This window comes from Entelurus aequoreus, linkage group LG09 (genome assembly GCF_033978785.1).
Source record: "Entelurus aequoreus isolate RoL-2023_Sb linkage group LG09, RoL_Eaeq_v1.1, whole genome shotgun sequence".
Taxonomy (NCBI): Eukaryota; Metazoa; Chordata; class Actinopteri; order Syngnathiformes; family Syngnathidae; genus Entelurus; species Entelurus aequoreus.
This window is the reverse complement of record NC_084739.1, coordinates 9,124,960-9,138,042: the sequence shown is the minus strand read 5'-3', so window position 1 is coordinate 9,138,042 and position 13,083 is coordinate 9,124,960. Positions and strand designations below refer to the sequence as shown.

Sequence of the window (13,083 nt, the reverse complement as noted above, 5' to 3'; positions counted from 1 at the left end):
TAATACATTTGTTATTAGATAAATGCATTAAAATAATTCTGACCTAATAAATTAAATAATACATCTGTCATTCGATGAATATATTAAAATAAACCTTTCATTAAATAAATAAATATGTTGGTCATTAGATAAATACATCAAAAATAATTCTGACTTAATAAATTAAATGATACATTTGTCATCAGATAAATACATACAAATAATTTTGACCTAATACATTAAATAATACATTTGTCACTAAATAAATACATAAAAAAATGTGTATCTCATAAAATAAATATGTCTGTCATTAGATAAATACATTAACATAATTCTGACTTAATAAATGAGAAAAATAATGCATTTGTTATTAGATAAATACAGTAAAATAATTCTGACCTAATACATTAAATAATACATTTGTCATTAGATAAATACATTGACATAATTCTGACCTAGTAAATTAAATAATACATTTGTCATTCGATGAATACATTAAAATAAACCTGTCATTAAATAAATAAATATGTCTGTCATAAGATAAAGACATTAAAATAATTCTGACTTAATAAATTAAATAATACATTTGTAATTCGATGAATACATTAAAATAAACGTGTCATTAAATAAATAAATATGTCTGTCATCAGATAAATACATTAAAATAATTTTGACCTAACACATTAAATAATACATTTGTCACTAAATAAATACATAACAAAATTAATATCTCATAAAATAAATATGTCTGTCATTAGATATTAACATAATTCTGATCTAATAAATTAAATAATGCATTTGTTATTACATAAATACATAAAAATAATTCTGACCTAATAAATTAAATAATACATTTGTCATTCGATGAATACATTAAAATGAACCTGTCATTAAATAAATAAATATATCTGTCAGTAGATAAATACATTAAAATAATTTTGACTTAATAAATTAAATAATACATTTGTCATTAGATAAATACATTTAAATAATTTTGACCTAATAAAATAAATAATACATGTGTCATTCGATGAATACATTAAAATAAATCTGTCATTAAATAAATACATATGTCAGTCATTAGATAAAGACATTAAAATAAATCTGACTTAATTAATTAAATAATACATTTGTCATTTGATGAATACATTAAAATAAAACTGTCATTAAATAAATAAATATGTCTGTCATCAGATAAATATATTAAAATAATTTTGACCCAATACATTAAATAATACATTTGTCATTAAATAAATACATAAAAAAGTAATATCTCATTAAATAAATATTTCTGTCATTAGATAAATACATTAACATTATTCTGACCTAATGAATTAAATAATGCATTTGTTATTAGATAAACACATTAAAATAATTTTGACCTAATACATTAAATAACAATTTGTCACTAAATAAATACATTTAAAAAAAATAATATATCATAAAATAAATATGTCTGTCATTAGATAAAGACATTAAAATAATTCTGACCTAATAAATTAAATAATACATTTGTTATTAGATGAATACATTAAAATAAACCTGTCATTAAATAAATAAATATGTCTGTCATTAGATAAATACATTAAAATCATTTTGACTTAATAAATTAAATAATACATTTGTCATTAGATAATTACATTGAAATAGTTCTGACCTAATAAAGTAAATAATACTTTTGTCATTCGATGAATACATTAAAATAAAAAATAAATATGTCAGTCATTAGATAAAGACATTAAAATAAATCTGACTTAATGAATTAAATAAATACATCAGATCAACAAATACATAAACAATGAATTTGACCTAAATAAATAAACATCATGAAATACATTACAATGTCCAGGACACTTATTTCAGATTATATTTCAGGAATTACATTTTTAAAAGTGTAGTTATAAAAATTGTTTGATTAGATTACATGTTGTGTACTTTACAACTTCAGACAAAACAGTATGGATTTTAATAAAGTGGATAACGATTTTTAGAAGGTGGATGATTTCCAGGAACATCAACAACTGATACATGCATAAATGATGGCACATGTTCAATTTATATTAGATTCATAAACATTGTATTTTAAGGACATTGTGTAGAAGAAACACAGCACAAATGTAAAATATTTTAGTACATCTTTACAGTATCGTGTTTGTGTATAATTCTATTCATCAGGTCAGAGTAGAAATAACCAGTTCCTACCACTAGGTGTTAGTCTAAGATCAGTATAAGCTACATTTCCCAGTGGAAGATGAAAGCAGATGCAGTTTGAGTTGAACATAATCAACTTGATTACACAACTTCTCCAGTCGGGAGAATACATCTAAAAAAAAAAAATGTCCTTCCCTTCTCTGCTCCTTACATCGTAGGTGGAAAACTCAGGGGATCCTTGGGAAAACTTCCAAAACTCCCAGCCGCTCTCCTACTGGGAATGTGTCTACCTACTGATGGTGACCATGTCCACAGTGGGATATGGGGATGTCTATGCAAAAACCACCTTGGGGCGCCTCTTCATGGTCTTCTTTATCCTCGGCGGTTTGGTAAAAAAAAAAATCAGATTTTTCTCCCTTCCCTTGTTCCCTTATTCATTAACCCTGTCTCTACCTCTTGCCTTAAACCTGTTTTCCCCTTGAATATATTGCATTGTTATTAAATATGCTAGAAAGTAGTCGACACAAAATGCTAAATGTAGGTTTTAAATCTGTCAATATCAGGATATTGTTGTCATTGCGTAGTCCTTTCCTCCTGTTTAGCCTCTTGTCTCTTGTGCTTTGTAACTTCTCTCCCCTTATGTCTCTCTTCTTGTGTTTTGGGGGAAAAGACCAATATTGTATGACTATATTGTTAATGTTCTCTTAAGAAAAAAAAAAGCGGTTTCAGGACACCCTACCCCTTTTTGTGTCCCTTCCCACAATTCCAACAAACACAGGGGGCAGGGGGATGAGGCCTAGGCCTGCCTGACTGTTACCCCGGCAACCTCAGCCTCCCGCGACCTCTCATTTAGATGTTTTCATACAAACCCCGTTTCCATATGAGTTGGGAAATTGTGTTATATGTAAATATAAACGGAATATAATGATTTACAAATAATTGTCAACCCATATTCAGTTGAATATGCTACAAAGACAACATATTTGATGTTCAAACTGGCAAATATTTTTTTTTTTTGCAAATAATCATTAACTTTAGCATTTCATGCCAGCAACACGTGACAAAGAAGTTGGGAAAGGCGGCAATAAATACGAGATAAAGTTGAGGAATGCTCATCAAACACTTATTTGGAACATCCCACAGGTGAACAGGCAAATTGGGAACAGGTGGGTGCCATGATTGGGTATCAAAGTAGACTCCATGAAATGCTGGATGGGGCGAGGGTCACCACTTTGTCAACACATGCGTGAGCAAATTGTTGAACAGTTTAAGAAAAACCTTTCTCAACCAGCTATTTGCAAGGAATTTAGGGATTTCACCATCTACGCTCCGTAATATCATCAAAGGGTTCAGAGAATCTGGAGAAATCACTGCACGTAAGCAGCTAAGCCCGGTGACCTTCCATCCCTCGGGCTGTACTGCATCAACAAGCGACATCAGTGTGTAAAGGATATCACCACATGGGCTCAGGAACACTTCAGAAACCCACTGTCAGTAACTACAGTTGGTCGCTACATCTGTAAGTGCAAGTTAAAACTCTCCTATGCGAGGGGAAAACCGTTTTATCAACAACACCCAGAAACGCCGTCGGCTTCGCCGGGCCTGAGCTCATCTAAGATGGACTGATACAAAGTGGGAAAGTGTTCCGTGGTCTGACGAGTCCACATTTCAAATTGTTTTTGGAAACTGTGGACGTCGTGTTCTTCGGACCAAAGAGGAAAAGAACCATTCGGATTGTTCTAGGTGCAAAGTGTAAAAGCCAGCATGTGTGATGGTATGGGGGTGTATTAGTGCCCAAGACATGGGTAACTTACACATCTGTGAAGGCGCCATTAATGCTGAAAGGTACATACAGCTTTTGGAGCAACATATGTTGCCATCCATGCAACGTTATCATGGACGCCCCTGCTTATTTTAAGAACAACCTTTCTCAACCAGCTATTGCAAGGAATTTAGGGATTTCACCATCTGCGCTCCGTAATATCATCAAAAGGTTCAGAGAATCTGGAGAAATCACTGCACGTAAGCGACGATATTACGGACCTTCGATAACCTCAGGCGGTACCGCATCAAAAAGCGACATCAGCGTGTAAAGGATATCACCACGTGGGCTCAGGAACACTTCAGAAAACCACTGTCAGTAACTACAGTTGGCCGCTACATCTGCAAGTGCAAGTTAAAACTCTACTATGCGAAGCCAAAGCCATTTATCAACAACACCCAGAAACGCCGCCGGGTTCGCTGGGCCCGAGTTCATCTAAGATGGACTGACGCAAAGTGGAAAAGTGTTCTGTGGTCTGACGAGTCCACATTTGAAATTGTTTATGGAAACTGTGGACGTCGTGTCCTTCGGACCAAAGAGGAAAAGAACCATCCGGACTGTTATAGGCGCAAAGTGTAAAAGCCAGCATGTGTGATGGTATGGGGGTATATTAGTGCCCAAGACATGGGTAACTTACACATCTGTGAGGGCGCCATTAATGCTGAAAGGTACATACAGGTTTTGGAACAACATATGTTGCCATCCGAGCAACGTTACCATGGACGCCCCTGCTTATTTCAGCAAGACAATGCCAAGCCAGGTATTACATCAACGTGGCTTCATAGTAAAAGAGTGCGGGTACTAGACTGGCCTGCCTGTAGTCCAGACCTGTCTCCCATTGAAAATGTGTGGCGCATTATGAAGCCTAAAATACCACAACGGAGACCCCCGGACTGTTGAACAACTTAAGCTGTACATCAAGCAAGAATGGGAAAGAATTCCACCTGAGAAGCTTCAAAAATGTGTCTCCTCAGTTCCCAAACGTGTACTGAGTGTTGTTAAAAGGAAAGGCCATGTAACACAATGTGCCTGCACACCTGTGGGATGTTCCAAATAAGTGTTTGATGAGCATTCCTCAACTTTATCAGTATTTATTGCCACCTTTCCCAACTACTTTGGCACGTGTTGCAGCCATGAAATTCTAAGTTAATTATTACTTGCAAAAAAAAAATAAAGTTTATGAGTTTGAACACCAAATATGTTGTCTTTGTAGTGCATTCAACTGAATATGGCTTGAAAATGATTTGCAAATCATTGTATTCCGTTTATATTTACATCTAACACAATTTCCCAACTCATATGGAAACGGGGTTTGTATTTGCAATAGGTGTTTTGTTTGAATTGATGTTTTTGATCATATTTTATACACTATGGGTGTGTTGTTTGGTTATACCTGGGCGTGTATTTTCGTGGTTGTGCGTTTTACGATGGCTCACGTTGACCTCTGTTCAGTATTTAGTTCCAAGTCGGTCATATCTTGTAAATGTTATTTTGATTTACCGTGGGTGTTTTTTATGTTTATCATACAGTAGATGTTTTGTCGAGCTGGAGGCGCATGCTTGTACAAACCCCAAAACCAGTGAAGTTGGCACGTTGTTAGTTACATAAATAGTTACAGAATTGTTCAAAAGAAGAGGTCGTAAAATCATACTTGCCAACCTTGAGAGCTTCGAATTCGGGAGATTTTTTTTGGGGGGGGGGCGGGGTTTGGTGGTAGCGGGGGGTTTATAATGTAGCCCGGAAGAGTTAGGGATGCAAGGGATTCTGGGTATTTGTTCTGTTGTGTTTATGTTGTGTTACGGTGCGGATGTTCTCCCCAAATGTGTTTGTCATTCTTCTTTGGTGTGGGTTCACAGTGTGGCGCGTATTTGTAACAGTGTTAAAGTTGTTTATACGGCCACCCTCAGTGTGACCTGTATGGCTGTTGACCAAGTATGTCTTGCAGTCACTTCCGTGTGTATGCAGAAGCCTCATACAATATGTGGCTGAGCCGGCACGCTATTTGTATGGTGAAAAATCGGACTTGTCGACAGGTTCTAGAGGACGCTAAAGGCAGTGCCATCACGGCACGCCCTTAACATTGTTGTCCGGGTGAAAATCGGGAAAAATTCGGGTGAATGGTTGCCCCGGGAGATTTTCAAGAGGGGCACTGAAATTCGGGAGTCTCCCGGGAAAATCGGGAGGGTTGGCAAGTATGCGTAAAATAGTTAAAAAAAGAGTTCCATAAAATAGTTCAAAGAGAGTTCGTAAAATACTTTAAAAAGAGTTCCATAAAATAGTTCAAAAAGAGTTCGTAAAATACTTCAAAAAGAGGTCGTCTGGAAATTGGGCAGATCCTTGGTTCTCTCCGCTTTGACATCTTTCTGTTGATTACCATACATGAGAGAAAACAGGAACACCTTCAAGTGGCTTTCCCCCTGACACAGTGGAGTTTTACGAGCCTTACTCTTGGTACCGTATTTTTCGGACTATAAGTCGCAGTTTTTTTTCATAGTTTGGCCGGGGGTGCGACTTATACTCAGGAGCGACTTATGTGTGAAATTATTAACACATTAGCGTAAAATATCAAATAATATTATTTAGCTCATTCACGTAAGAGACTAGACGTATAAGATTTCATGGGATTTAGCGATTAGGAGTGACAGATTGTTTGGTAAACGTATAGCATGTTCTATATGTTATAGTTATTTGAATGACTCTTACCATAATATGCTACGTTAACATACCAGGCACCTTCTCAGTTGGTTATTTATGCCTCATATAACGTACACTTATTCAGCCTGTTGTTCACTATTCTTTACTTATTTTAAATTGCCTTTTAAATGTCTATTCTTGGTGTTGGCTTTTATCAAATACATTTCCCCCAAAAATGCGACTTATACTCCAATGCAGGAGTCACCAACCTTTTTGAAACCAAGAGCTACTTCTTGGGTACTGATTAATGCGAAGGGCTACCAGTTTGATACACACTTAAATAAATTGCCAAAAATAGCCAATTTGCTCAATTTACCTGTAACTCTATGTTATTATTAATAATTAATGATATTTACACTTAATTGAACGGTTTAAAAGAGGAGAAAACACGAACAAAATGATAATTACATTTTTAAACATAGTTTATCTTCAATTTCGACTCTTTAAAGATCAAAATTCAACCAAAAAAAAGAAGAGAAAAACTAGCTAATTCAAATCTTTTTGAAAAAATGTAAAAAATTATTTATGGAACATCATTAGTAATTTTTCCTGATTAAGATTAATTTTAGAATTTTGATGACATATTTTAAATAGGTTAAAATCCAATCTACACTTTATTAGAATATATAACAAATTGGACCAAGCTATATTTCTAACAAAGACAAATCATTATTTCTTCTAGATTTTCCAGAACAAAAAATGTAAAAGAAATTCAAAAGACTTTGAAATAAGATTTAAATTTGATTCTACAGATTTTCGAGATTTACCAGAATATTTTTTTTTGAAATTTAATCATAATAAGTTTGAAGAAATATTTCACAAATATTCTTCGTCGAAAAAACAGAAGCTAAAATGAATAATTAAATTAAAATGTATTTATTATTCTTTACAATAAAACAAATAAATTTACATGAACATTGATTTAAATTGTCAGGAAAGAAGAGGAAGGAATTTAAGAGGTGAAAAGGTATATGTGTTTAAAAATCCTAAAATCATTTTTAAGGTTGTATTTTTTCTCTAGAATTGTCGTTCTGAAAGTTACAAGAAGCAAAGTAAAAAAAATAATGAATTTATTTAAACAAGTGAAGACCAAGTCTTTAAAATATTTTCTTGGATTTTCAAATTCTATTTGAGTTTTGTCTCTCTTAGAATTAAAAATGTCAGGCAAAGCGAGACCAGCTTGCTAGTAAATAAACAACATTTAAAAAATAGAGGCTGCTCACTGGTAAGTGCTGCTATTTGAGCTATTTTTAGAACAGGCCAGCGGGCTACTCATCTGGTCCTTACGGGCTACCTGGTGCCCGCGGGCACCGCATTGGTGACCCCTGCTCCAGTGCGACTTATATATGTTTTTTTCCTTCTTTATTATGCATTTTCGGCCGGTGCGATTTATACTCGGAGCGACTTCTACTCCGAAAAATACGGTACTTTAAAAAAACAAGTTTTATACTTGTGAGTGTTGATGACACAGCTTTGCAACAGTTGATATTCTAGTTTTAAGCATGTTTTTTCTCAATATAGGTATATATATATATATATAGGAGTTTGTAAAATACTTCAAAAAGAGGTCGTCTGGAAATTGGGCAGATCCTTGGTTCTCTCCGCTTTGAAGTCCTTGGGATAGAACAATATCTTTCTGTTGATTATCATACATTACGAGCCTTACTCTTGGTAGGTTTCAAAGACGGCCTTTTGTCTTCTGCTAGGTTCACACCAACGGCGCTTTGACGGCGCTTTAAAGCATCATGCAAAGCGGCGTTATAGCGTAACAAAGCCTGATTAAAGCGTGAGGGTCCTAATGGATCGTGGGAAAGCTTGTAGTGAAGCGGGACATGCGGCAAGTTCGCCAACATTTTTTAAACGGTTTTAAAAAATTCTGCGCTCTGTCAAGAATGGAATAAAACGCTGAGAGCGTATCAAAGCGTGACAAAGCCTGACAAAGCTCAGCAAAACTTGACTAAAAGCGTAGGAAAGCTTAACAGATCTTGGTTCAAAGCGCAATAGGAAGTGACTGTGATATTGACTAGTGACATTGAAACTTTAATGTAAAACCAACACAGGATTACAAATCCATTCTCTTTTGCATCATTGCCTTTTTTATACGATGATCATTGTTTCTGTACTTCTTTAGAGTTTGCTGTTTGATGTTGCAGTTTGACATTACTGTCTATAATTTTTCTGTATGAAAATGTTAATAATAAAGAGAATATGTTACGTTTTATAAAAGAAATGCCTTTAATTATTTTCAACTAGCATAAGAAATGAAAGATAGATATTTATTAAGATGACAAAAATAAAAGAAATGAAGATATAAAACATAATATAACGAAAAAAAAAGAGAAATTGAAAAAATAAATGAATATAAAAAATGGGTGGATGAAACAAATGCCTTTTAATATTTTCAACTAGCATGAAAGATAGATATTTATTAAGATGACAAAAATAAAAGAAATGAAGATATAAAACATAATATAACGGGGAAAAAAAAAGAAATTGAAAAAATAAATGAATATAAAAAATGGGTGGATAAAACAAATGCCTTTTAATATTTTCAACTAGCATGAAAGATAGATATTTATTAAGATGACAAAAATAAAAGAAATGAAGATATAAAACATAATATAACGGAAAAAAAAGAGAAATTGAAAAAATAAATGAATATAAAAAATGGGTGGATAAAACAAATGCCTTTTAATATTTTCAACTAGCATGAAAGATAGATATTTATTAAGATGACAAAAATAAAAGAAATGAAGATATAAAACATAATATAACGGGAAAAAAAAGAGAAATTGAAAAAATAAATGAATATAAAAAATGGGTGGATGAAACAAATGCCTTTTAATATTTTCAACTAGCATGAAAGATAGATATTTATTAAGATGACAAAAATAAAAGAAATGAAGATATAAAACATAATATAATGAGAGAAAAAAAAGAGAAATTGAAAAAATAAATGAATATAAAAAATGGGTGGATAAAACAAATGCCTTTTAATATTTTCAACTAGCATGAAAGATAGATATTTATTAAGATGATAAAAATAAAAGAAATGAAGATATAAAATATAATATAACGAAAAAAAAAGAGAAATTGAAAAAAATAAATGAATATAAAAAATGGGTGGATAAAACAAATGCCTTTTAATATTTTCAACTAGCATGAAAGATAGATATTTATTAAGATGACAAAAATAAAAGAAATGAAGATATAAAACATAATATAACGGAAAAAAAAAGAGAAATTGAAAAAATAAATGAATATAAAAAATGGGTGGATAAAACAAATGCCTTTTAATATTTTCAACTAGCATGAAAGATAGATATTTATTAAGATGACAAAAATAAAAGAAATGAAGATATAAAACATAATATAACGAAAAAAAAGAGAAATTGAAAAAATAAATGAATATAAAAAATGGGTGGAAAAACAGTATACTGAGTTTTTCACATTTTTTTCTTATTTTTGTTGTAACAATGCACAACAGAGCTTGATAATCGTGTCAGAGCCTGATTTAAAGCGTCAGGATCGCATCAAAGCGTAATAAAGTTCAATAAAGCGTAATAAAACGTATCAAAACGTGATTTAAAGCGTATCAAAGAGGGATCAAAGCGTGAGGACCGGTAAGAAAGCGGCAACTAATTCGTATCAGAGCGTATCAAAGCATAACATTACTTCAGAGATCGGGATATTCGTGGAAAAATTGACAAAAATGACGGCGCTTTGCTCGCCGCTTGAAAGCGCCGTTGGTGTGAACCAGGCATTCTTGTCGGGAACTCAATGTAATACAAAGTTTTTGTGATGATTTAGAAACCATTATTCTAACACCCGCAAAATGCATTCAGCTCATTCTCCGAGCCCAGCGAATGAGTGTCAATGTGTTCTGCAGCTGTGGGGCATCAGGGGGGTCTATTCAAATCAACCTGCCCAACCATCTGTGTTTGTTGGACTAAACATGGCACATAGGTTCTTCTTACTCAAAAAGTCTGCTTTGGTACGATCACAGACTAAAACTGCTGTGATGAAATTGACCCAAAATGTTAATCTTTAATGTTAAACACAAGTCTCTACAGAGAGATCCTGGTTTTTACTTCTCTCCTTTGAGGACTCTGGGTTCACGCTCCCCACCAGCTGCTCTGTAGTTTCTTCTTTTTAGCCTCTGCTTCTGTCTCCTATCTTCTCCTTAGGCCATGTTTGCCAGCTACGTCCCTGAAATCATAGAGTTAATAGGAAACCGCAAGAAATATGGCGGTTCCTATAGTGCGGTTAATGGGAGAAAGTAAGTATTCCAGACGGTTTTCTGCTGTTGTTCTTGTGTGCGCTAGGACCCTCTCTTGCATGCCTTTTTTTTCTGTTTTTTTGTTTTTCTGTTCCATGCATGTAGGCCATGTTTGCTCGCTACGTGCCAGAAATTGCTGCTCTCATCCTTAATCGGAAGAAATACGGCGGGAGTTATAACTCGACACGAGGCCGAAAGTAAGTTGGAACGCAGACAAGGTGTGGTTGTGTGACTGGAGACCTCCCTCTCAGCACTTGGAGTGTGATACAACACCGAGGGGGCGGTTATCCTTTGAGCAAATACAATGTTGATAACCTCAAGTCACACTGCATGACTGGAGACCTCGGCCATTAGGACTCACTTCTTCATGCACTCTTATGCTCTTTTGCTCTGCACCATCTTCTTCTTCTTCTTCACTCTTTCTCACTCTGAGCTTCTTTGCCTTATCAACGAGTATTAGGGCCACCCTAAAAAGGAAAATAGTAAACAAAAATATGGGTGAAAGAATTACAGAGACATTAGGTTTTGTATTTCATGACCAATTTATTAATCATGGTGTGTAATGTAAACAAGGGTGCTCTTTTTTTGGGTGCTATGTCATCATTAAATAAATGGACATGAAATTTATTTTTAGAAAAAAGGTTATTCAATAAAAAAAATGGGCAAATCTGTCATAAAATTGTTAAATGTAACTGTTATTAAATAAATACATAAAATAAATATGTCTGTCATTAGATAAATAAATTAAAATAATTTTGACCTAATACATTAAATGATGCATTTGTTATTAGATGAATACATTAAAATAATTCTGACCTAATACAAATAAATTATACATTTGTCATTTGATGAATACATTAAAATAAACCTGTCATTAAATAAATAAATATGTCTGTCATTAGATAAATACATTAAAATAATTCTGACTTAATAAATTAAATGATACATTTGTCATCAGATAAATACATACAAATAATTTTGACCTAATACATTAAATAATAATAAATACATTAAAAAAATATATCTCATAAAATAAATATGTCTGTCATTAGATAAATACATTAAAATAATTATGACTTATTAAATTAAATAATACATATGTCATCAGATAAATACATAAAAATAATTTTGACCTAATACATTAAATATTACATTTGTCACTAAATAAATACATAAAAAAATAAACAACTCATAAAATAAATGTCTGTCATTAGATAAATACATACAAATAATTTTGACCTAATACATTTTATTAGATACATATTATTAAAAATAACTCTGACCTAATAAATTAAATAATACATTTGTCATTCGATGAATACATTAAAACAAACATGTCATTAAATAAATAAATGTGTCTGTCATTAGATAAATACATTGAAATAATTTTGACTCAAAAAATTAAATAATACATTTGTCATCAGATAAATAAAAATAATTTTGACCTAATACATGAAATGATGCATTTGTTATTAGATGAATACATTCAAATAATTCTGACCTAATACAAATAAATAATACATTTGTCATTTGATGAATACATTAAAATAAACCTGTCATTAAATAAATAAATATGTCTGTCATTAGATAAATACATTAAAATAATTCTGACTTAATAAATTAAATGGTACATTTGTCATCAGATAAATACATACAAATAATTTTGACCTAATACATTAAATAATAATAAATACATTAAAAAATATATCTCATAAAATAAATATGTCTGTCATTAGATAAATACATTAAAATAATTATGACTTAATAAATTAAATAATACATATGTCATCAGATAAATACATAAAAATAATTTTGACCTAATACATTAAATATTACATTTGTCACTAAATAAATACATAAAAAAATAAACAACTCATAAAATAAATATGTCTGTCATTAGATAAATACATAAAAATAATTTTGACCTAATACATTTTATTAGATAAATATTATTAAAAATAACTCTGACCTAATAAATTAAATAATACATTTGTCATTCGATGAATACATTAAAACAAACCTGTCATTAAATAAATAAATGTGTCTGTCATTAGATAAATACATTGAAATAATTTTGACTCAAAAAATTAAATAATACATTTGTCATCAGATAAATAAAAATAATTTTGACCTAATACATGAAATGATGCATTTGTTA

The 13,083-nt window shown here is 32.0% G+C and overlaps 1 protein-coding gene across 1 annotated transcript in view; it reads left to right on the top strand.

The window, feature by feature from the left end:
- LOC133657088 (calcium-activated potassium channel subunit alpha-1a-like) overlaps positions 1-13,083 on the top strand; it is a 626,717-nt gene that overhangs the window by 359,306 nt on the left and 254,328 nt on the right. Inside the window, 2 exon segments of the mRNA XM_062058010.1 lie at positions 2,349-2,519; positions 10,834-10,925. Coding sequence (XP_061913994.1) covers positions 2,349-2,519; positions 10,834-10,925 — 263 coding nt within the window.